At 40.4% G+C, this 26,276-nt stretch overlaps 1 protein-coding gene across 5 annotated transcripts in view; it reads left to right on the forward strand.

Annotated features, from left to right (window-relative positions):
• GRID2 (glutamate ionotropic receptor delta type subunit 2) overlaps positions 1-26,276 on the forward strand; it is a 740,237-nt gene that overhangs the window by 655,510 nt on the left and 58,451 nt on the right. For all 5 annotated transcript variants that reach the window (XR_003924278.2, XR_003924280.2, XM_030020238.2 and 2 more), the window contains one exon: positions 13,553-13,719. Coding sequence is in view for 3 of the 5 variants with exons in the window: in XM_030020238.2 (XP_029876098.1) it covers positions 13,553-13,719 (167 nt within the window). In the remaining 2 variants the exon portion in view is untranslated. The remainder of the gene's footprint in view (positions 1-13,552; positions 13,720-26,276) is intronic.

A 26,276-nucleotide genomic window follows, 5' to 3' on the forward strand; every position in this document is an offset into this window, starting at 1 on the left:
TATATGAATCTCTCTTGGAGTCCTAAACGTTGCAGCTCACAGCATAGTCTGGAGACAACACATAATAATGTAGGTGCAGGTGGGGCAGGTGTAAACAGCAAAGGTGGGAACAATTTCTCACAAAAGAAAATGTGAGCATCAGTTAATGAATGTTTGTAAAATGCTTTCAGTCCTTCAGATGATGCTATTATTAAATTGAACATCTTCGCTTATGCTATAGTTGTGCTGAAAGCTAAATGAAGGAGACGGTTTTCCTTAAACAGTATCTTATTCTTGATTAGCTTGATCGTTAAATCATTTTGGATTTAACAAAGGGAGCGGCAGATGGAACACAACACAGAGAGCAGCACAACAAAAAAATGAAACATGACATGAGATCACAGAAGAGAATTGAAGTAGACAAATCCAAAAGTAAATCAAAAGAGCTCATACCAAAATTCTGGCTAAAATACTGGCACATAACATATGTTTGGGAATGACAACAGTTGTGGAAAAGACTCAGGGTATTATTTTGTCTTTCCATAGATACCAACAACAATCCTGATTTAGAGAATTGTACTTCTGAATACGTCCTCTCATGCTGTGCTGTTGAGACTCTCCCCATTATCAGACCTAGTAGCAGTTTTGCAAAATTAAAATGAACTTTAGTGGAAAGGAGTGGAAACATCAGCCAAGCGTGTAACTCAAGATCACATAAATTCTTTGCATCTGATGGATTTTACTAACCTTCTTGCTGTACTTCTCCACTCCCAAACTAATGTCCTGCTTTTCAAAATCTTGAATCAACCAATTCAGCCTCTCATCAACTGGCTTCTGCACACGTTTCTCCACCTTCCCAGAACATCCCATTAAAGGTTTGCCCTGTCTTTCTACAACACCCTTTTTCTTATCTTTAGAGTTAATTGCTCCTCACATCCAACAGGAGAAATCATTAGCTCAAATTTGGCATCCATTGAAAACAGTCAGTTGTAGACCTCAGCTCTGTTTGTATTTGCATCCACCAATTTGGAAGCTGACTTGACTGTTCCAGACTTCATGAACTGAGTAACGTGGAGGGAAAATCTCATAAGAGCAAGGACTACTTTGCATAACATTATGTAACATCCAGATCCTTTCCTAGCTGAACAAAGACAAATTACATCCAAATAACAGAGAAACTTACAGAAGGTTTGTTTTGAATTTCTTTCTAATAATAGTCCTAGGCCGGGTGTCGTTTCTTCAGTCCCCATAGAGTTTTACATTGTACACTTTTTGACAGATACTGTGTCAAATTGTATTGTATCCTTTCATGATTATATCACACACATTCTATATGGCTTTCAGTATGTTTTAGTTATTACTACTCTATAAAATTTGTAAGCTATGCGGTGTTTCTAACACCCCATGACAAGTTTTACATACATTATGTGACTGCAGTTTTGATTTAATCTTTATCGTATTATACGCAATCTGTAGATTTTTTTTTTATTATTCTTATTATGCTTTTGCCATATTTTATGCCCTTACAGGTCTGTGTTTTATCTCTCGGTTCATTCAGCTCGAACATTGCTAGACCTAGGTTCTGCTCCAAGTGTGTGCCCCATGTAGGTACAGAGTAAGTCCACTGAACTGACTGTTACTTATTCAGTAGCTGCCAAATGTAGATGTCTGTACTGGGCCTTAGATTCCCATTGAGCTTGCATTATTGGGCTCTAAATAATTTGAAATATGACAAAAAGAATAAACATAGCTAAAAAGAAGTCAAAAGAGACAAGAGAAAATATTATTGTGGTTTTATCTTCTTCAGATAAAATAAAATACGGTCTTCATAGATATGCCATACATAAGATAAAGGAGGATATATTTTCCTGGCATTGTATTTCCTCTGCTTTCTTGTATACACCTTCTGAATTAAACTTTTTCTAAAATTTAACATGAATGATATAGCAGCAAAGATACTACATTGGACTTGATGTAGATGTCCATCAGTAGGAATTATGCTTTCCATTTGGGTCTGAAGGGAACATATTTTCAGAAGAAGAACCCACATGTGGGCAGTTGCATTGCATATGATGTTTTAATATAACTGAACACAGAAAGGGGATGTATCTACACACAGAGCACTGTGCAGCTGCATAGCTGTTTGTGTGGGCTGTGCATACAGATGCAGGCGTGCAGCTGCTTTTCCTGAGAACTTGGTCAGGCATGTATCGTCAATTTGTGAGCAGCTGTGTAGCATCCTTTCAATATCTCCCTAAACAAGTGAAGAAGAAAATTGTGTTCATTGTTTTCCGTTTAAAAATCCATACTGAAGGAATGAGGAGCATGACAACACAATAGACCTGGGCAAGTAAATTTTTTTTTTTTTTTTTGCTTTGTCAAAGAAGGTAAGGCCTTTTCTCCACCCTTGCCATTGTGCTGGGTTCCCAGGTGCAGTGAAGTACTGTGGTTTCTCTCTAATTCTTCCAAAGCCAGGGAAAAACTGCAGTTCTTCCTCGCATTTAGTATATATGTATCCAACGTGCTATCCCTCTCATGGCATAGTTCTGTAAAAGTTATTTTTCTGTAGAAGTTATTTTTAAGTTAGGTTATGATATAAATGTAACTAACTTAACCGTCAGTTTAGATATTCATTCTTCTTATAGTCATGGTCCAATTGACTACTTATAGTCCAAGGTCCAAGGTAAAATAAATAAGATGACACTGAATGAGATTACATTTCCTAACAAGGTAGCGGCATTTTTCAAGCCACCTCCACACAGATGCCAGGTGATACCTGCCGTACATTGGATGAAGTGCTAGAATGTCAAGTTGATGATTTTATGATGCTCTTGCTTGTGTTTTACATTTTCCTTTCCCATTGTTTGGTGCTAACTAATGAAATTATTTCATTCACACAAGATATTTACTGGTGTACATGATTAACTGGGCACTTAGCTGTCCACACTGCATGCACAAATACCTGATTTGCAAGTGCATTGTGTAACTAAGAAAATCTCAACTGATGTTCCTAATTCTAGGTGAAATGCTACTTTATTTTAAGAAGGCCAGTCAGCTGATTGCATTGTATCATCATAATTAAAATAATCCTGTACCATCATTTTTTCCATTCCATAAGTACTTTAACTCCACTTTTCTCATTACTCATCTCAAAGACTCCGTGGCATTTTTATTAATGTGGTAGGACTACAAGTACTTGAATTTAACCCAGCTGCATTATATTTTTCAAAAGAACACCAGTGACACAGGGTATACACATCAAACTCAAATTAAGAAAATAAATAAGACTGGCTGACTAATTGCACTGTATTTTTACCAAAGAACTATTCTTCTTGTTTATGTTATAATGAGATTTCACAGCATATTTTGTCCAAGTTTGAATCTGAGCGGCTCGGGAAAAACATAAGGAGACATAAGTTTCCATGATTTAGCAGACTTATGGGAAATCTAGAGTGAAGTAGGAAACACAATTGCTTGTTATATTAATGATTCTATTTATATATGTTTAGATTTTTTTTAAGATGCCTACAAATATAGATCAAGTAAACCAGAGTGAGTTGTCATTAGGGATTTATCCACTAGAGAATTACAGTAATTGAAACTGTGTAAAGAAGGAGGTATTTTTATAAGACATTGTTTACCTTTAAAAGCTGTAAAATTGTCAACATGTCATCATAGGACATTTCCATACTGAACTATTAACTTTTGATCAAAATGTTTTTTCATTTTGAAATGTTAATCCATTGCAGGGAAATAATTTAGGTCAAAGTCAACTTTTTGGAATAAAACATTCTCCAGTATGGATTTTTTATTGGTTTTGGTCCCAAAATTTGTGATTCTTTTCCATAATTTGAAATCTTGCAACTCCTTGTGCAGAAAGATAACTAGTTTCTGTCCAGCTCCATTTATCACTTGCATCAAGCAAAAGCTCTGGGTTTAACATTATCTCTCTGAGTTTGTGTCAAGTGCACTGCCTGGGAATTTCTGTTTATTTCTGCTTCAGGAGAAAGAAGGGATTAGAAATCTTTCATGAAAAATATCAGTTCTGAATGAATCCTCCAGGATGATAAGGAATTGAGTGATTGTTTTACAACAGGCTGTTCTGGGGTTTTTTTAGTTGATGTTTGGCTGCTGTTTCCTAGTTCTGTCAACTGTAAACTCATTTCTGGCATCTGAGCTATTGTGTGGGCAGGTCAGGCTGAATTAGAAACAAATATAACGGGAGTCTGTGACTTGCATTTCATTGGTTATTTACAAAGGTGTGCAAAATGAATGTTATAGCCTTGAATAAGTGGAAATGCCTGCACAGGTTGTAGCCAGAGCTGAACTAAGTTGTCTACACTTTAAGGCAAAGGCTGTAAGTATTTCACTCTGTGAGGATGCGAAAGCCCTACTATCACCTGAAATTAGAGTTGCAATAAACATATAAAATCCTTAGTTGGATGTGAAAAGTGCTCAGATGAATAAGTTACACTGTTTTGGGTGCTGTCTGAGCTTGAAACTCCTAGGCATCATTTATATCTTTATGTACCTTTGTACATAAAGAACCCGGGTGCCTGCTCCTTTGCCTGGACTTGCTCTGCCTGGCAGAGGCCGAGTTGTGGTTTTAAATGACTGTAACCGTATTCTGTGTATTAACTGTTTTATATGATGGATTTGACTTCCTAGTTGGTGAGTGCGAAATGCTGAGTGTTTTGGATTGCAGGAGATGTGCTATCTGTATTTTTCGCCCTGGCACGCTGCTCCCCCTAGCAGCTTGCTGTGGGGTGGGCAGCAGCAGAGGGGAGCTAGCTTTTAAGATGACGGGGATAATACGTGACAACTTGTTAGGCTGCATCATCTTCTCAGTTGTCTGCACAGTGATAGCAAGCAGGCAGTCTGAATTGAGTAAAAAATGCCGCCGCACTGGTCTTCCTCCTCCCACAGCTCCTGATGTTTTCCATGGATCCTAAACTGTAAAAGAAAGAGAAAACCTTCTTAGCTCAGATCTGTAATGTCTTCCTTTCCTATGGGTTCAAAGCACCTTCTCGTGAGAATTAAAATGCATTCAGCAGTGGGGTCTCCAAAGACCTGACAAGCCGGTGACAAGGGGCGGTGTGATGGCATTAGGAACCCACACGTTAGAGGAATAACAGCTCTTAACAATGCCCTGACCTGGGGAGGCAGGACCGGTTATTTGTGCAGCATCCGCCATCTGGGCCTGCGTGAGAAGGGACTGACTCGCCTGCAGAAGACCTGATCGGGCTTAGAACGGTTGCTTTAGCTGGAAATACCATAGGGCAGACATTTCTCTGTGGAGTTTTTCCGGAGTGCTTTGCTGGAAACCGTCCATGGCACCAGTCTGCGCAGCAGCCTGAACTTATAGCCTGAAAGAAATACCTAGTTAGAGAGACCCCACAGTAGCCTTTAATGAACTCTCAGGGAAGGGGGCTGCCAGGTATCACTGAAAGGTAGAAAACTTAAGGGGTTGGGACAAATCTCAGTCTGCTTCTTTCCACAGCCGCATGAACAGCTGCACTTAAGGGGAAGATTTGCTTCTAGAGAAGAAGATTGATGGTTTTGTGCAGGGTTTCCAGAGGAAGAAGCAGCTTCCAAGACCACCAAAGTCTATCTGAAAACAAACTGTTGTGGAAGCACTGAGCTTTATGATCCAAACCTGTTCCTTCGCACCCCAGCCCCAGCTTGTGAAATGCAGTGCAGGTTGCCAGCAGTTGGTGCTTCTTGTCTCCTGCAGGGTACCAAAATGAGGGGAAACAAGCTAAATTGTTGTGCAATGTAGTTTCAGAGGGGGAAGAAAGAGGCGCTGGGAAGCATTTATTTTGGAGCTTCAGGATACTCTGTCTAGATTTGCAGTGCCAAGCTGGCTCCATCCAAACCTGGGCAGGAGACACTTATCGAAGAGAGGAGGATAAAATGGTTCAAAAGAAGATAGTTAAATCCTTTTGCGTGAGTAGTGGGACATCCTGAATCCTATTACCACTATGAAAGCGGTCAGAGCTCTTGTATAAGGAACATAAAAACTGAAAATTAAGTCAGTTTCTTTAAAAAAAGTTTCTAAAATGAAACTGTATTGTTTCAAATGAGCTTTTACTGGAGGATTTTTCAGTAACGTTGGTAGTTTTGCAAAGAATTTTCTTGTGGTTAAAGTTCTTTTTCAGATGATGAATGGTTTTGATGAGTAGTTTTTTGACTTTTGATGATTTTCCTATCCTTGCAGTTGGTATTCAATGAGTATTTCTTTGAATAAGGGATGCTGCCCAAGAATTGCAGTTAGATTGACTCTGCTTCTGTTCTAAAGAATGGGAACAAGAACCCTTCAGTTAGTGTGGTGCTGGATTGATTTAATTTAAAGAGGGATGCTGCTTCTCTAAATTTACCTGCATTTATCTTCTTCATGATACTTTAATCTACAGAATTTTACTTTTTCACCCAAATGAAGAGGATTTATCTGTGTACATTTTCTCATTTAAATGTTCTTTATTGGGGATTAGCTGCCACAAAAATGCAAATATATCAGAAGGGGGGAAGTCACTTCAGTGACATTTCGTTTAAATTTGCCTCATTGTTGAGACTGCCACTTGGCTACCACAGATCTAAGTTTTTGAGGAACCCGAAGTGCTTTCATATCATTTCTGTGTATGACCTTCACTGGTGATCCCCTTAAAATAGTCTCCATTACTATCTGCAGCACTTAGTTGTCATAAAATAAATGAGAATCTGGCATTAAAAAAAATTGGTTCCTTAACTTTCAAAGGTCTGCTTTTCTGAGATTTTTTTTTCTGTTTTTTTTTTTTTTCTCCTATTTCTCTTCCATCTGAAATTAATGTTAGCTGTAACGAACCTGTAGTTCAGCTGCATGTCAGCAATTAGCGTGATCTGCTGCCTTTTTAGTGCTTTGCTGTGATTACCTGGAGAAGAAGCTGGCTCTGTTCTCCCACTGCCCTCAGAAATTGTACCTTTGATTGGTCTCCACTCTGTTTTGCTCTGCTTGTTGTTTTCTTTCTTGTAACTTACAAGATGCGTTTAATTACAATGGCAAAATGGGAATGCACTGAGCACTGGAAAAATTCTAACACAAAGGCGCTCTCTCATTACAGAGCTCTCATACCCGAGTAATTCTTCTAATTCCAGATGAATTATTCAAGGTCTGCCCAGTGTAACAAGTGAATGTGTGATCATTAGGCTTTTCTCAAGAAGTTGGTGGCAGGTTGCATATGAGGAATTAATGCTTTTCCTGATTAAGTTTTATCTGAAGCAAATAGACATGCCATTGAAGCTGATACGACAATGTAATGAAAGATAAACTTCATACTGAAGAGGAGATGAGGCTGGGATTTCCAACCTCTTCTTTCTTCCCCTAAGCTCCCCGGTGTTTCATTTCCTGCTGCTGTTCACCCCTGGGCACTAGCTCAATAATGCTTTTAGAAATGAATCCACACTTTTCTGTTTGAATAAGTACAAAGAACAAGTTTCAATGTTTGTCAAATAGTGCCCCTTGAATTTAATTTAATTTAGTGCCCCTATCTTCCTACAGACCCTGCAAAATGACATCCTAAAGGGTGGTGGTGATTATTATTATTGTTATTATTATTATTAAATTAGCTGCTTGCCTTGATGACTGAATAGAGTCTTATGTATATAGGAATTTTTATTCTGTGCTCTAATACCACCATGGGAATCCAACTCCATCATGCACTGCAGAGAGCTGTCAGTCAGATTCATATTCCCCGATCACATGACTACATTTCACTCTTAAGTTATGTAAATCAGCCACACGTGCTGGCCTGCAAGGAGTGTGGGGCAAGAAGCTCCAAAATTGCACTTCAGAACTACAGAAAGTTCAGTTTTGAGAGAAATGTAAATTAGTGTGTTTTATTCAACAGAGCTGAAATGTAAGATTTTATTTCACTGGGATTCCAAATAGAAGTTAGCCAGAATTGTGCCCTTTGTGAACAAAACCAAGACTTGAAACCTTTGTCCCTGGAGGAAAACAAATTAGCAAATGAGAATTTCTCTGAAGGTAGAAGAGATCTGACTTCTGCTTCAGTCTGATTAACAGCAACTTCATTGGCCTCTTGCAGGAGGATTATGGAGATCAATGTGTTTCCATTCCCTTCTGCTGAAAAAAAACTCCGTTGTGAATGCCATCAACTGTTTGGCAACATCTGACAACAAAAAATCTAGATTTAAGCTTCCACCACCAATTTTATCTTTGCCGTTTCCCATTTCGGAATACAATATCCACATTATATATATTAGCTCTGACTCATATATTTGCAAATGTTCATTCAATTTTGTTCCCTCTTCTCCATTCCTCATGTAATAGCAGCCTTGGCAAGGCTGTTTTGTAGAATGGAGTGCAGCCCTCTGCAGGCTGCAGCTACTGCATGCTTGCTGAATATGCAAAGATTATGTCAAAAATTTAATTTCTGTATTTATATATGCCAAAGTCTCAGGTCCACACTGATAGGCATAGGGCTAGCGGCATCGATGGTGTTTTTCCCCTGTGTAGTCAGTGCAGTGGAATTGTCCATATTGGAGAAAATTATTCTCAAAGCGCTGTGTGGAGCCCATAATTAATCAGTGTCCCTGACTGGGTTTAGGTCAGAGCTGGAGTCACTGCTGCTATGCTGTGGAAGAGTCTGTTTCTGTTCATGGCTAAAAATACAAACTAAATTGGCTAAAATGCAGCTGACAACTTTATAGACAGGGAAAGGTGTACAGCAGTCGGCGGGGAAGGATGGCACCTGACTCGTAATGGAAATGAGTAGAAAAAGCATCACCACTGTGCCACCAGGGTGTAGGCACAGGATATTCAGAAAATGTGCTTCATCAGCTTTATCTAATAATTTTCAGATTTTCTTCCAGGAAATTAGTATTATTTTAATCAGTTGAAACTTAACTAAGATTTCCCTGGCCTTAAAAGTTGCATTGTTTTTCTAACAGGTAACACATTTTATTTATGATGAAATATTGAAAAGAGTTCTGCAGGAAAAATAACTGCCAGTTCTGTTTAACCTGCAGCCTATTGTGTACAATTTTTCCTTCATGAGGATTCTTTGTATTTCTTTTAAAGAAGAATTTAAAAAACAGAAAAGTTATTGTCCAAGAATTCAAGTGTGAAAAATTGCAATAGTTGGTCGCTGTTTACTTACAATTTTTTTTTTGAAATTTTTAATTTTCTAGACCTAAAAATGTGGTTTTAGAATGCTGGAGTTACACAAATACATTATTCAGCCTACTCTGCGTGAACGGGTTAGCTGTAAGAAGAAATACTACCCACATCGATGTTGGCATAAAATATGTGCATATGCAACAGTGTAATGGCTTTAAATGCTTTCCTCATATAACTCAACTGGGTTTTGGTGGAGTCATCAAAGATAAATTTTAACTAATATCTACAGGCAGGGCTTGAGCAAATAAAAATCTTGTAAATGTGCAGTGATAGAAAATAGAAATATAACAGCCTCATAGAAATAGTTTTACCATCTATGTGCTGATGGACCCTATTCTGTGTAACAACTCTTTTTACAGTAACTCCTTTGGAATTGCTCACAAAACCGTTAAGTCTAGTCAAGCATTTGTGTCTGGTACCGTACCTCCCAGTTTCACTTAATGACCAGTGTAGCGCATGAGTTCAAAATACCCTGATGAACAGGTTCAATTTTGCCTGTAATTTTTTTTTTTCTCCTATAGCAATAGTCATCAAATACTCCAAAAACCTTTTTAGCCTCTGCTATACTGACAGGCGGGATGCCACGGGGAAGGAGACTGAAGAGTTGGTTCTCCATGCCCTGGTGGACTGGAAAGCTGGGGTTGCTGCTGTATGACAATATGCTGCCCTCCTACAAATGCTTTCCTGGCTGTCCTGGGCTGCGCAGTGGTGTATGAACAGCGTTCAGATTTGCCACCGTCCTGAAATGTTATCATCTCAATGCAAAATGCCAATATAATGATGTGGAAATGTAGAATCAGGGATGCAGATCTTCTGCAAGAATTGAGTTATGTATATATTTGTCCTGGTTTTGGCTGGGATAGAGTTAATTGTCTTCCTAGGAGCTGGTACAGTGCTATGGTTTTGAGCTAGGTATGAGAAGAATGTTGATAACACACTGATGTTTTCAGTTGTTGCTCAGTGGTGTATAGACTAAGTCAAGGATTTTCCAGCTTCTCATGCTCAGCCAGCCAGAAGGCTGGAGGGGCCCAAGAAGTTGGGAGGGGACACAGCCAGGGCAGCTGACCCACACTGGCCAAAGGGGTATTCCATACCATGTGACGTCATGCCCAGTATATAAACTGGGGTGAGTCAGCCTGGGGGGATCACTGCTTGGGAACTAACTGGGCATCAGTCAGCGAGTGGTGAGCAATTACATTGTGCATCACTTGTTTTGTATATTCCAATCCTTCTATTAATATCATTATCATTATTATCATTATTATTTTCTTCCTTTCTTTTCTATTAAAATGTTCTTCTCTCAACCCACGAGTTTTACCTTTTTCCCCCAATTCTCTCCCCCATCCCACTGAGGTCGGTGGGGAAGTGAGTGAGGAGCTGCGTGGTGCTTAGTTGCTGGCTGGGGTTAAACCATGACAATATTACAAAGAACTGTTTCTTTTTCCAAGGAGATTTTGCTTTCATTTAGCCCCCATAATTGACTGACTGTAAGTTCCTTAACTTTTTCTCATAATGCAGAGCTGGAATTTTGCTGTTCGTTTTGAGGCCCAGAGCGGAAGTCTTCAGCATAGCTATTGGAAAGTTACAAAATAAGTGCTTCTCATAGTAAAAGGGAGAGAGAGAAGGATATAGGTTTTTAATTGACATTTTGTTCTGAAATTCCCTTCTCCTTTCACACAGAGCATCATCCCCCAAAGCTTTTCATATGATAGCTACTCCTTATTTGTAGGTGCAAATCTGTAAAACATCAGCAGTATTGCAGTTATGCTCTAATCTAGCAAAATTTTATTCTTAAGATCTTCAGGCTAAAACCAGTCTTAAGCTGTGTGAAATATCCATGGGCAGAGGGTTTAGACTATGAATCTCAGGAGAAGGGTATGCTAAAAAGGGAATCATATGCCTCCTGAGCTGCCAGATAACTGATTCTCTCTTAGTGAGGCAGATGTTTTCCTCGTATATAAAAATTAAGAATTGTAGATAGTTCAAAAGTAGGGTCACAGCTAATGGGAGGACTGAACTGATAGATTTGCAAAGAAAGATTAAAGAAAGTTATATCCAGCTCAGCTAAGTAACAGAAAAGTTCATCAATAATTGAAAGGTGTCAGCCCCCAAAGTGAGCATATTTAGAACTGCAAAAGGAAAAATAACTAGGAATGACATAAGAAAGTTGTGGGTTTTTTTTTTTTTTAAATAGTAAAAATAAATACATTGAATAGCAATGAAAACTGTTAGACTGAGGAGTAGTTCCATAAAGAGAGTGATTACAAGCATGACAATTGCAACTTAGGTTTGCTCCATGGATTTGAATTCCCTAGATTTGTAAATGGACAGGGGAAAAATGCTAAAAAGGATCTATTTTATTGCATGGAGCAATTGTATGTTGAAGGTAGATGGCTGGGATGATCCCTTCTGGTTCTTCAATCTCTTTCCTGCCCCATGTGCTTTAACTGAGGCTCACTGTGATCTTATCTATGAAAAGTAATATCTTTGTGGGAACCTGAACTGTGATACTATCAGGTCTGTTCTAAGGATCTTATATGTACCACTTCATCATAGGTATTATTGACAGTAAGTGCTTTTACCACTTCTATATATTCTCACTGTGAGTTGTTTTACAGCGAGGCAGGCAAATCAAGAGAATTTTTCCTGACCAGCTGAGCAGCTGATAAGTCTCTTTACAAGCACTTATGTGAATTCAATGCACTAGGACGTTAAAAGGGTGGGTTAGGACAAAACATAACCAACCCACTGCTCTTGCCATCACCTCAAAGGTTATGTCCCCGCTTGTAGAATTACTTGTCTTTTGAACCCCACTTTTCCCTAATTCCTTTGTTTGGAAAGTCCATCTGATCCTTTAGGATTCATTTTCCCCCTTCTGATCTTCTGCTTTTGTCTCCTATTTCCCTCCCTTGCTGTCTGCACATCATGATACTTTTTCAGTCTGAGTCATTATCCTTTTAAACGCTCCTAGGAAGGGCTTTTTTCTCAGTCATGTTATCTATTTCTTAGCCGAGTGGTGCCTGCAGGAAGATCAGAATAACCCAAGCTAGGAAGAGCTCTGCGAGTTGCAGTGCCTGTAAGACAAGCATACAAGTTGTATTGTTTGTTAACAGTGGGTTCACTTCTATGCCTTATTCCCTAGCCATTTAGATAGACCTAAACCTCCACTGGGAGGCAAAAAAAACCCCATTCTTGGCCATTTTCAGAGCCTGAAGATTAAAACTGACCCAGTCCTGCATTTGTGTGTGTATGTATTTTGAAAAGAATTTTCTTTTTCCTGCCAATCATGCGGAGTCCACAGATAACATGGCTCCCTTTCTGCTCCAAAATCTGCACAAATCCTCCCCATACCATGCCTATGAATGGAAATAGGAAATATTCCCTTTCCAGGCCTGCAGTGTGTAATTCAGATTCATTATGCATGAAAAGGAATGTGTCCCAAATGCAATCGTTCCTTCTGCACTACATCTCATGAGCAAGCAGCCGGTGTGGCTTGCTTCAGTAACTTTTATGTGTAAACAGTCTTTAAAAACATAATCTACATTGTCAAAGCCTAATCTAAATGATGTACTGACATTGCTTATTTTGATAAGCTTGCTTCTGAATAAATGCTGAATAAATGTTTAAATTTTGTATATATACCATATATTTAAATGAAAAGAGAAATCTGGATTTGTTTCAAATGTGAATGGATAGTAAAATGTTACTTTAAAAGCTTTTCAATATAATGAGTTGGTTTGGATTTGTCTTAGTCAAACAGTTAAAATGGCTTACATGATCTTGCTGTACGAAAGTCTTTGAAGATATGTGAAAACCCTTCATGCTGAGAAAAATAATCCCAAAAAATCTGCTTGGTGCGATCTTGCCCACAATCATGCACGGAGCCCAAAAGACAAATGGGTGTTCATGACATCTACAGCAACCTGAAATGACTGAAATGTCAACCATCTTGAATGGTGGTCTTCCATCTGGATAGCCATGCCTACCCTCCCACGCTTCTCCCAATGTGAATGCCTACCTTCCCTCTAAATAATGGTGGGTTTTATGCCTCAAAGAAAAAACTTAAGGGGGATTTTGGGGTGGAAGTTAGCATTGATGGTGGGAGCCTGATGTTTCCTTTGTGTCCTGAAGAGGGACAGTACAGGTTTCCTGCACGGCGCTGTTTCACTGACAGCATGTTGTTCTCAGATCACATTTCTTCCATTTCTGCTGAGGTGCTCGGCCAAAGCACCACGTGGCAGCAGTCACGGTGCACTTTTTGTGCTGACAGTTGTTGGACACCCAAGCTTCACTTTCTTTAACGAACAGACTGTGCTGAAACTGTCACGTTTTTAGGTGCACTGACCTCCTTTTGGACTTGACAGTCCTTAGTCTGAGCTCTTCCTCTGTCTACTGCAGGTGAAATATGGGAACTATGCCTTTGTATGGGATGCAGCGGTACTGGAGTACGTGGCCATCAATGACGCAGACTGCTCTTTTTACACGGTTGGGAACACTGTTGCGGACAGAGGATATGGGATTGCACTGCAGCACGGCAGCCCCTACCGAGATGTTTTCTCACAAAGGTAAGGGTTTGGAGGAGGAGGAGCAGGTCCTAAGGGAAGGTCTTTCTCAGCTCTGGACCCTTCTTTTAATTTAATTTTCTGTGAAGGGAAAACATCTTGTGCTTGCAAGCCACTTCATTTCTTACATAGGCATTCATTTCCTCAGAGACACAGGATTACTCACTTTTCTAGAAACTGCATTAAAAATACTTTGTGTTGCTCTTATTTGAATTGTTCTCATTTCTTTTGGAAAACATTACTGAGATAGGCTGAACTTCATTAGCAGGAAAATGAGGAAATAGTTGATTCATTTGTTATAGAGGGACAGCATAACCCAACTCTTCCTGTTACAGAAGCCTTTTCTTAAAGAGAAAAAAGTAAACTTGGACACTGATGGGAAAACTGAAGGGGATGAACATGAACATTTGATGTTTCAGTGAAAAGACCCCTATTAGTACTCAAGAGCTTAGATGCTTATCCCTGTACTAATCAATCACTTGGGCTACAAAAGTGAGATCTCTAGAGATGCTTCTGGTACTGTGTTTCTACTAGGATCGGAAATACTAGATTAATTGTATGTATTGTGCCTTTGCAGTATTTGTGCTTCAGTCTAGTATTGATTCCTAAATCAGGATGTGTGTGAAATGTGAAAAACAACCAAACATTTTAAAAGTGTAATATCTGCGGTCCGGCTTTTAGAAGATGTGGGCTAATCTCATGATCCTTTTTCATTCTGAACCTATTCTCTCACCCAGGTTTCTAATTGTTTGTGTTAGATACACGTAACAAAACTTTACAGTTGCTGTGATGGAATTTCTTTTGTGTGGTTGCCATAATGAATGTGAACCATTATGGCATATGAATATGCTTCATTCAGGCTAGTGCCTTTGACTTCAGCCCATAGGATGAGGCAGGGGAAAAAGTAGTAAGTAACAATATGCAGATTCAGAGGAATGGCAGTCTGCTCACACATACTGCATGAACAGAGAAGACTTGAATTCTTTGACACTGTTCCATGTTGGGGGTGATTTGGCTGAATCTTGTGCTGACATAGCAGTAACGTAATACAAAAGTTCAGAGGATCAACGAAAACTTTAATTTCAATGAAATATATATGTGCTTTATATATTACAATTAGCATTATAGGCAATTATTTACTGAATACTTTAATATTCCAGTCATGACCAGGCTGGCTCTGCGATGTTCAGGGTCTTCATGCAAAACAAAGGAGTAAAATTTCTTCCTGTAATCTTTCTAAGAAATGCTTCCAGCTCTTAGAGATCTCAGGTGCTAGTCAAGGTGTTAAGTGATCCTCTTCAGAGCATTACCCATGTAAGCTTGAGTATAAAAATTTGAAGACACAGGGAAGTTTCATAGGCTGTGCCTTTGTTACTAAATACAGTGAACCTGCCAAGTGGCATGGCATGGCTCATGCCCGCACAGATGAGCATTCTTCCCTGCCGCCACTCCTCTCCAAGTCAAGGTGGATGTATCCAAACCACCCCTTAGAGACTGCTTCTGACATCATTTATATACTTGTTACAGTTCTGGGTACACGGGGGAAATGGTCACGGCTGGTTCTGGTAAGCGATTATCTTCTTTGTCACAGTATTCAGTACCTGGAGAGGCTAGGTTACATCATCTTCTGATACACTGCCTTTAGTGACTTCTGGATCACTGGTCTGTGCAGACCTGACATTTCCAAGTGCAATTTTATTTTGTTACAAAATTTCAGCACTTCAGTGTATTATTGTATCTTGAATCTGTAGGAAAGCAGAAAGAAGCATAAAAATTTGCACATATATAGTTCTTTTTATCTGAGGATCTTCGAAGCAATATTTAAATATTAGCATCTCTCAGTGGAAAGTAAATGCCAGTTCCATTTAACGCTTAGGGAATCCATAGCATAAGGAGACTTAAATGAATTCCCAAGGTCAGATGTTTTTCCCTGGTTGAATCAGGGATCATAGGCACTCAGATTTCCTCATTTTCCATTTTCTGCTATAGTTATCAGAGTTCAGGTGGATGAAGAAAGGGATTATTTGTGAGATATTGGGCCACAGAGGGTCTGGATGGATACACAAAACTTAGCACTGATGAGAAAGCAACTCATTACGTTATCAGGAGTAATGGTTGAACAGAGAAATTGGAATTTGCTTGGAGTGATGCTACCTACTGAAGAATTTAGAGAGCCTGAGATATATGTTCTGAAAATGTGTGTGCTGCCCCTTAAATTTTTATTTCTGTATTATGAAAGCATATTATATTGCACTTCTAATTATGTCCATAAATATAAATTTACAGTTTGAAGCTGTGAAACACCATACAAGAAACAAACACATGAAAGAGAAAGCATGCTTACAAGGTAGCTTACAAGGTTTTGTTCTAAAAACCCTTCAGTACTGTTCCTTGTGATTACTTCCATGTAGTTTTCACAAATCATCCTTACTTTTCTCCCTAATGAAAAGGCTGAACAACCTTCAGCTGCTGCAGTCTGCATGCTAAATAGAGAGGGAAATAGATTTCACTGTATAGGATTAGCAAATGTTCACATGAATATTTCACATTCTTTAATGCAGTAGGGAACTGGTTTGAAATATATTGGCATTTCTTGATCTTTCCCCAAATAAATATATTTATGTGAAAATACAGGGCTTCTCTTTTACGAAATTTCATATAAACCCATAAGCTGCACAGTGTTAATTCCCTAGGGTGCAGCTGTAAAAGGTCTGGCAAGCTTACAGGAGATTTTGGTCTCAGTGCAGGAAGCATGGGCACGAGTTCAAGGCTTTTCATTACCTTTTCTGAACATTCAGGCGATTTCCAGAGAGACAGGAAAACAGATAGAGAGGTGTAAACACCCACCCCTTCTCTCCAATGCTATGGGGCATGAGTTGCTGTCAAGATAACACTGTGGTAAAGCTTAGGCATTTGGGATTTCCAAAAACACTCTGTGTTTGGGACGTCGGCTATGTTGTTCTCCAGGGGATTAACACATGCAAAATATTGTGGCCTTTGGAGACTGCAACGATATTCACCTGCTCTGTGAAGTACTCCAGTCTCTACGGGAGTTTACCCATCAGTTAGGCTACTTAAGAAAGACGTTAAACCTGGGATCAGTTTGAAATGCTGAGGTGCCATCAAAAGACATCCAGGGCCTTGCAAAAATTAAATTCCCTGATGTCATTTCCTCCCGTAGCTGACCATGATGGCGTGTCCCTTTAGACCGCAGGCAGTTTGTGAGGTGCTAAAAAGAAGCCCGAAACAACTGAGAACATTGTGAGAACCAAAGCCGCGGTGATGTTCCTAGTGGTCACGTACCTGCGTTTGGGATGTGGGACCGCAGCTGATGACCACCTGGTTATCTGGTACCCACCGCACTGAAGAAGCACACAAGCTGCAGTGCCCGGAGCATGGTGTGGAGCCGGTGCCGACAGCTGCCCTGCTCCCAGCCTCAAACTGCTGCTACCAGCTAGTGCCCGTGTATTTGCATGGGATGCAGTCCTACCAGTACGGAATGAGCCTCCAGTTACCAAGGAACCAGAAAGCGAAATGCTTATATTAGGCTACAGCTAAATTAGCACAAAATGTTCAGTATATACTTGATTTTAAATTGATGCAATTAAACAAGTATTATATGGGAATGTGCTGCCATTGAGGTACACTTGCTTGCACTGATTCATATTGTGTTTATAATTTTACAGGTGTAAGGTGATGCCTATATCTGTTAGAGAGAAGAGTGACTGCTCCCACACATTTGAACAGATGCAATTTAAAATCAGAATTATTCTTACAAATGCAAGTTTGAGTATAGTGAAATATTAGTGGAGAGCATGGCAAAATGCACATCACTTAGAAACTCCATGCACATTTGGTGGGGTTTTAAAAAATTAATTCCAGCCACACCACAGAAGATGAAACCCTGATCAGGATTGTTCTTTCCAGACTCAAGGAAATCTAACATTTTGCATATGAACAAAATGGTTTTGATAAGAAAAGTTATACCGGTAGTTCATAGTGCAATATCAAGATGCCTTCAAAAAAGCATTTTGTGCAGGTATGGTTTAGTGAAGGAGAAGGGTAACCGACTGAAAGCACTGTAAAGAAACAGGTCTTTGAGACCTTTCTTTTTCACATGCAGAAAATCTCTGCAAAACAAAGAGTGGGCAGCAGTGAGTTGTCTGACTGCAGAATGAGATTGGCTTTTTGCTGTTTTGGGATGGCAAAGTGGCCACCTGGGGTCCCACACGGCACCTGTGACCACTCTCTGCCTAACACTCTCTCTGAAAACAGAAGCTTCAAGTCCATCCTGAAAATAGGTCTGTGGCTATAGCACAAATAATACAGAAAAAAAACCTGGGTAACATTTGAATGATGGACCTGTCGTAGCACCCTGACGACTTCGTTCACGTGTTGCAGATCTTAACAAACACATCTGGCCATGCCGTCAGGCAGCCAGCTGATGTGTGCTCAGGTACATTGCTGTCCCCTTTCCTCTGCCACTAAGACTTAACCTTCTGAGCACCAGCAGCCTCCAGGCAGCGTGTCAGTTTTCTCTCTATATATTTTTTTCTTTCAAGGTAATGACAGGGGCTTTAATAATAAGAACTGCCAAATTTCCTAGGAGAGTTTGAAGAGGATGTGTCATTTGGTTCATGAGGAACTGTGTGTTGGCACTAAATTTGACACCTGTTAAGAAGTCTTTTCAGCCCTAGACTTTAAAACTTCCATTGCACCCCTGGGAGGTATAAGTATAATTGCAAATTCTTCTCAAGAGTATTTCAGAGGATGTCTGTGCTTCCTACAGTGCAGCAGCAATAGCTCAAGCCCTGCACTGGTGGCTGGCTTTCGGTGGGGGTCATGGAGGGGGAGGCAGCCCAGCTCTCGGATCCCACTCACGTCCCCTCTTCCTCTGTTGGCTGACTCTCTTCTTCTGCGCTACAGTCCTGGCCACGCAGCACGTTAGAGGCAGAGGGAGAGGAAACTCATCAGATGCCAGCAGCCAGCTTTTCACTTAAGTAACTAGAAGCTGTCAACACCCAGTATCGCTGAAAAATCAAGCCGTAGTTGTTTTGCATTCCTCATATCTCAAGAGCATCCATGTACGTTCTGCCCCAAAGAATTCACTTTTAAATAAAAGGAAACAGTGACAATAGAAAAGAAAGAAGGCAAGATTGCCCTCGGAGCCCGCAGTGTGGGACTCTTGCTTGTTGTTCGTCAGCTGTGTTTCGCCAAATGGCACTCACCCCGGCAAGCACAAGCTTACGGACGCTTAAAGTTTTCTGTGTTCCAGAAGAAGAAGCAGCAGTTGCATACCTCCTGGTGGGCATCTGTGAGAGGTGGGGTATGTGATGGCATAATGTATGGAAGGTACAACTACCATATAGCTTCTGCAGAAACCTCGGACTGAATTTGGCATAAATCACAAAAGGTCACAAAGAATTTGTATTGCTGCTAGAGAAGCCAGTCACTTCTTTCTGTCCTGGAGGGAAAAAGAAACAGAGACTTACAATGATTTCCCCATGGCAAGCCTAAAGACACCTCACTAGCAGCAAGTGTTGCACTTTCAGATGTCCAAAACTTTGGAGGCAAAGAAGAGAGCCATCGTGTAGTGTTTCAGACTCCCCCTTAGCAAATCATTAGTGATATACTTTAAATAAATAGTATGGATTTTCTCTTGTCCTTTTTTAATCTCATCAGCAAAACCTTGAGTTTTAGAAAGTTCCTGCCCTGAGTCATAAATATGTGTTCTTCCTGTCTCCTCGCTATTAATTCTCTCTCCTTAGATTTTCATTCTGTGTCTTGGAGGTCACTGATGTCCAAAGACTGCAGTGCAAGGAAAATTACTTCCTTCCTAACTACGTTGATTTCTTTTTCAGAGTCCTTCAGACTATCTATGTACCCCTTTGAGGAGATCCTGCCCTCCTCTTTTTTTTTTTTTTTTTTTTTTTTTTTTTAATATGAAAACTCAAGAGAGTGTCCCTTACTCTCTGATTTATCTTTTACCAGCTATGGGGAAAATAAGAGTTTTGGATTACATCCTAACCCTCCAGAGGACAGACTATAATGATCTAATTGGATTTTTCATGATTAAATACAGTGATCATCTGCAGAATGGTGGATACCTTAGTAAGTGCTCAGCTTTGCTTTGCCTCATTTATTTGCTTAGAATTGAAGTACTATTCTGAGATGTATATATAACATTCTGAAAAATATAGCAGAGAAACTAGTAAAATCCTCACCGAAAGAACTTTTTTCTTATTATTCCAGAAAATTAGAAAACTCTGCAAATTAGGAGAATTATTGGACTTGAAGCAAACTCCTGAATTTAGATAGAAGACTTTAATTCTTAGAGCCTGCCCTTAGATCATGTCACAAGTTCATATAACTGAAATTACATTACTGAGAGGACAAAAAATCAAAATTAATTCCAGATTTCTGTGCAATCTGACATGAGAATCCAGTCTTAATTGATTCAGATATAGTCACCGTTAATAAGAGCCTTAACTTCAGAGTAGCACATAATAACAAGATAGTTTCTCAGATAACCAGGATACTAAGTAAAAAACGCTGTAGTAACACACCAATGTAATATTTCTTGGCCATCCAAAATAACACCGGCTGTCCTTATTTTTTGCTGTCTACGTTAGACTTGTAGGGGTGAAACTGGGAATTGCACCAGGCCCTAGGTCTCAAAACACGTCCACCTTCCTTTTTCCTGACCCAAGTCATCCAAGATAAACTGCAATTGGCCTTCATGCTGGGAAACTCACCTTGTGGAAGTGCTGCTCAGACAGACAGCTGCCTGCCCCGGCGGAGCTGCAGAGTAGTCGTGTTCTGCACAGTTCGCTCCCGGGCCACCACATCCAGGCTGGAGACCTGTAACCTCAAACAGATTATAAGAAAAGATGTAGCTTCATTCTGATTTTAAAAAATGGCATCCATCACTTCATATGAAGCCCTAGCAGAAAGCTTTTGTCTCGCCACTATTCTCTCTTCTTTTTTCTACCAAGCCCACGACCATCTGATCCAAGCTTACAGTCTTCTGTAATCCTGTATAATAGCTTTCCCTAAGGACCAGATGATCTGATGTTGTCCCTTTGCATCCTACTCCGCTAACTGCCTAATGCAGAGCTGCAGGTTTTGAAGATTCCTGCACCGTCATCAGAAACGTTTCCTGGCTTTATTAGCCGTTCGCATCTCACTTGCTAGCGGGGGCTGCTGGCTGTAGGACCAGAGAGAAGCTGTGGCTCCCACATATCGCGTTGCGAGAGCAGGAAAAATGGTTTTATTGGTTCCTGATGGTGTGCGTCTGGTGCTTGCAGGTCTCACAATAAATTCATGATTAGAAGTTGAAAAAGATGGAGACGCCGACAGAAACACAGACTTTAGCAACTTTTTAATCTGCTGTAATATTAACTGATGAGGTGGGTTAAAAGATTTTGCAGCAGATCTGAAGTTTATAACATGCACATGATGGAAAATTAATTAATGAAAACATATAGACAGCGAGCAGATTAGTGGGCTTTTTAAATACACCATAATATTAATTGATGGGGTAAGTTAAAGGATCCTGAAGTAGCAGCACTGAGATGAAGCATAAGAAAGAAAATCATAAGGGAAAGGCATTAGATCTTCTTGCATTCATACAGCATAGAGCTATGAAAATCAGAGACCTGCCTGCCAGCGTCATCATGGGAAGGCACCGCTGCATCCAAATGATGCTGTGGTGGAGGAGTTGCCGCACATTGGAAAAGAGGTGCCATGAAAAGGACAGATTCATGCCTTCTCTTTTTCCTAATCAATGCTCACTTTCAGAAAGGGCACTGCATTCAAGGTTTCAGAAAGGCAAGCTAGGTAAGCTGTTTACGCATATTAATTCCCCATCATTATCCATGCACCACCCCAGAGAAAACAGTCTAATTGTAACGTGTTAAATTGCCAGTAGATATCACTTTGCAAGCTATTTCTTACTACTTTCTATCCACCTCTATAGCCTTAGGCACCTCAGAGTTGGCGTGTAAAATGACCAGATATTACCCAGCGACGTGTGTGCAGTACAGTCAGTGGAAGCAGTGTTGCTCATCGAACTATATGGAAGGAACATTTATTGTAAGCTGAGTTGTTCATGTGTTTTAAAGTTTTATAGAGTAAGTAAGTGCATGGCTGCAGAATTTGAAACTGCTTGCTAAAAGTAAAGCTAAAAGAAGTCTCAGCGAGTGGCTTCCCTCCAAGAACTTGCCTTTTTATGAATTCCTAAAGAAGAGATTAGGTTTACAGTTAATGCACGCTTTCCTGTAGTACATTTTTCTGGCTACCTTCTTTTATGTTTGTGTGCATCAGTCTTCGGAGGAACAGGTTTAACTACTCACCCTGACTCGGTTGGGCAGCAGCGTTGCCTTTAAAGTGGGGTGGAAAATGAGTGCAAAGCTTTCCCTGGAAATAGGAAGGATTCAGTCATGCAGCTGTCTTGACAACAGAATCATAATAACCACAAGTAAGGGTTTAGCTCGCCTACCCCATATCAGCACTACCTGCCAGAGGTTCCTGACTCTTTACCCAAGTTGCTCAAAATACTCATCAACCTATTTCAGTTAAAATGAGCAAGAGTAGCAAAACACGAGAGAATAATAGATCTTTCCTAACCCGTTTTGTTGGCTTAAAAGGTAATTAACCTTTAGCTGGACCATAAAGCTAGTCTTCAGCTGGTCCTGTTTTCCAGATAAAAATGAAAGGCTTTTGCCTGAAAATAAAGCTTGTTTTCAAAGCTGAAATATGTTCTCATAAATAGTGAACTTGATGGTATGACAACTGGAGGGATTTATCCATACCTGAGCTAAGAATTTAGCTTCTGTCTGTGGAACTGCTGCCACAGGGCCTACCTCAGCCTGCAGAGATTTCCCCTGCCATAAAACACCTATCTGCTGTTTGTCACCCATCCTTGAATCGTCGGTAGGTGAAGAAAGGTGCTAGCCTTGCTCAATGACTTCAGTCAAGTTTGGAGGTAGTGAAAGGAAAAAAAGAGTGTGTGGAAAGTTTCCGGAATGTAGAGCCAAGGAAGAGTGGTAGCAGGGTTTGTAGCAGAAGTGTCTTCCCTTGCTGAAATGGGATGCAAGGAAGAAGAAAGCTGGTTGCAGGGACAGAGGGAATGAGAGGAGAGGCACTGAGAAGAGGGAGGAGCTGGGTGCTTGTGAATGATTATGGGGGGTGAGTAAATGGAGCCTTCCTTATTGCTCAGCTCCATGCAGGGAGGAGATTAGCAAAGTGAGAAATGTAAGGAAACTACCCAGAGAAGCTTTCTGCTGTGTCTCAGAGCAAGCCTGTGGGGTAGGCTGCTCCCCGAAGCAATCAGGTGCAAACTGGGAGGAGGAGTCGGATAGTGTCCCCAGCAGGGTCACCAGTATGTCTGAGCTTGGTGGTTAGAGAGGGTTGGATTAGTTGGAAGGTGAAGATGGGGTAGCGAAGCGCTTACTCTCTGAACGTATGGACCTCAGTAGCCTTGAGGAAAAAATGCTCTGGGGATGAGAATTCATGAGGTCTTATGGACCTCTGTCCAAATCCCAAAGATGACTTGGTGGTGGCAAGGAAACCAAGGCAGTAAGCTGCAGAGAGGCTTGTGTCAAGATTTTTGTCTGTCGTGGTGTAAACAGTAAGTGGCTTTGGAAAACTTCTGTGCTGTGTGCTTCAGTTACCACGTAACCCGGCTGGGCTGCACCGCGTACCGGAGCCCCCAAAGGTCTGAGTCACGGGAAGCGGGCACGTAGGCACCTGGAGCGCACGTCCAGCTGTCCTGCTGCTGCAGGCGTTACAGAGCCTCTGCCCAGCCCAGGCAGAGACATAGCGCTGCTGCGGCTTGTCCTGGCACAAGCACGACGAGGAGCACGAGGTTGCAGCACGTCGAAACCCGGGCACAGGCAGCAGGTGTGCTTAACTAGGCTCTTGCCAGTCTGCTCCAAATTTCCCGTGAAATATTTCACAGACTTAGTCCCTGGCGTTGGCCTGGTTCAGAACGGGCTCCCAAACAAGCACACCTTGGCTCTGTGGTTTTTTGCAGGGACAAAACAGATAGAGGCATTCGCTAACATGAACCAGTTGGATGTGCTGGGGTCTCTTGTTTGCACAATGTGTTTTATACGCTGCTTTAGCACCAGTCGGGTTAGGTTAGCCCAAAATAAAGCAGGGCCCTCATCCCAGCCATCATAGCTCTGATGACTTTTCTAGTCAAGTCCTTTCCAGACCCAGGTTTTTTACCTAAACATGACTTCTTTCTGCTTTATGACTAAGTGCAAGCAGAAAAAAAAGGATGATGTGGCCAAGGAAAAACTGCGCTTGCCACTCTATTCATAAAACGCTTTTGCAAAGTGCATTTAGTAATTTGCCATTGTAACCACCTGCACGTAGAGCTTTCAGTGCAGTGCTCTGACACTGTGTTTAGTTCATACTTTGACTGCTCAGCTAAAACTTCCATTTGTATGCATTTATTCTGCTTCACACATTATGTTATCAGTCACTTTCAATATTTCAAAGTCACAGCAGTCTTTTTCTGACATACATTTGTCAGAGTGAACTGCCTTGATTGCTGTTATTACAGACTGCAGTTCCTGACTAAGGGAAAAGTCATATGTAGAACCAGAATATTGAAATTGCTCAATAAAACAATAGATAAAACAGAATAAAATTAGAGTAAATGAACAGAAACAGATGCTTTAAATGACCAGCCAAATAAATAATTTTTTTTAAAAAAGAGAGGAGGGCAAGGCAGGATTTGTAATCCCATACAACAGAATTAATCAGGAAAAATCTAATTTTTTAAGTTCACATACAAGGTATCGAAAATGTTCTTTTCTGCTGCCTGGTAGTGAGTCATTAAAGTATGTTATACTTGGACCGTCTCTTAATCAAATACTTTATCGTATTCCTCTAATAATCGCTCTCAGTAGAAGGATTTTAATAATCAGTCCATTATAGTCACAGCACAGTATACCAAGGGGTTTTGGCCTAGCCCGAGAGGATGCTTACACTCCTGATTAAGTCCTAGTGGTAGTAATTTATCATGGCACATGAGCACATCTCCCTCTTGCATGTGCTTAATAGCATGCAGGGGCTTTGCTAGTTCACTCTAAAAGCCATTACAGTTTAGGACTGAACCCTGGGGGGAAGCACACTTGTTTGGAAAGGTAATGATGCTTTTATGCTTATTTTAATTAAAAAAAATAATTTTTTTCCCTTATATTTGCTACTGTTGTGTTCAGCTGAAAGAATAGTATAACAACAGGCGAATTTCCAAAGCAGTGAAGAAAAGCTGCCACTTACTTACCTGGCTTTGTACAGCTACGTACTACAGCTGCTCTCACCAAAGCAGAAAGGTTTCGACTAGTAACAAGCATGAAAGGGCAAAATAACTTTATTGGCTGCAGTTTCGTAGGCGGGATGCCTATGAAACGACCAAAAGAGATTATCAGTATCTCCAAAGATATCAGGTTCCTACAGAAAGCCAGTAAGACAGATAAGATGTTGTTTGGGGTTTGTTTGTTTTTTTAATTAAAAATTTGAATTTTTTTAATTAAAAAAACCCAAACAAACTCCATTACAATAATATTTGGAGAGAAAAGTAGCAGGGTAGTAAGCACAGATTTGCAGCCTTGAGAGCAGGGATTAGAAGTTCCTGGCCCAGGACTAATTTTTTTTGTCTTTGCTTGGGGTATTCCTAGAGCAGCATGTGAGAGGCAGCATGCAGAACTGAGCCTTGAGTTAGTTGAGAAGTATGCACTCTAGTTTTATATCGTTTGGTTGCATTAATTTCCTTGGGTTTGGGGGACTTTAGCTAATTAGGAATGGATCTTCAGATCATGGAATTACACCAGATTTATACTGCTATAGCTGACGGGAGGATTTAATCCTATAAATATGTCTTTGGCATAATTTAGGTGTAAGGCTCAAGATTAACATCCCCATGAAACAGGGAATTTACGTTCATTTCTTTTTCTGCCTGTGAAGTGCTATACAAAGCTACAGAAAGGTGTCAGCTCTGACAGTCACGCTTGTGCAGCCGTCAGGGCTTTCAAAAAACCATTGGGGTTCACTTGCAGCACCAAATTTCCCTGCATTCTTCCACCATTTTATATAAATCTGGAAAAAAAGCGTAAAATCCATAGGAAAAAAGCCATTGAAAATGAAGCATGGTTAAAACCCAGAGGAAGTGAAGGTTAGTTGATCTTCATGTCCCTCTTAAATTAGAAACACCTGCAATGCTCATTTTTTAATTTTTTTAAGAGTAGCAATCTTGCTTCCAGTTAAATATATAAGTCCTCTTGAAAACAAGGGCTTTTAGAAAGAACTACTGACAGGTGCTTAACCCAAGAACAAACATATCCATGGCTGTATAAGTAAGTTGCTGTGCTGGCAGCAGCGTTTATATTTTGTTCTCACCCCCAAAATGAAATGTTTGTGCGCATAGCTGGGCCAGCAGCAGAGAGCAGAGGAATAACGCATAGCAATACCCTCTCCTTCTGCTTTACAAGCAAAGGGGCTGTCACTCCAACTTGCAGTGGGAAACTAAGCTCAGGGGAATGAACGAC

The sequence above is a fragment of the Aquila chrysaetos genome, chromosome 1, assembly GCF_900496995.4.
Source record: "Aquila chrysaetos chrysaetos chromosome 1, bAquChr1.4, whole genome shotgun sequence".
Classification (NCBI taxonomy): domain Eukaryota; kingdom Metazoa; phylum Chordata; class Aves; order Accipitriformes; family Accipitridae; genus Aquila; species Aquila chrysaetos.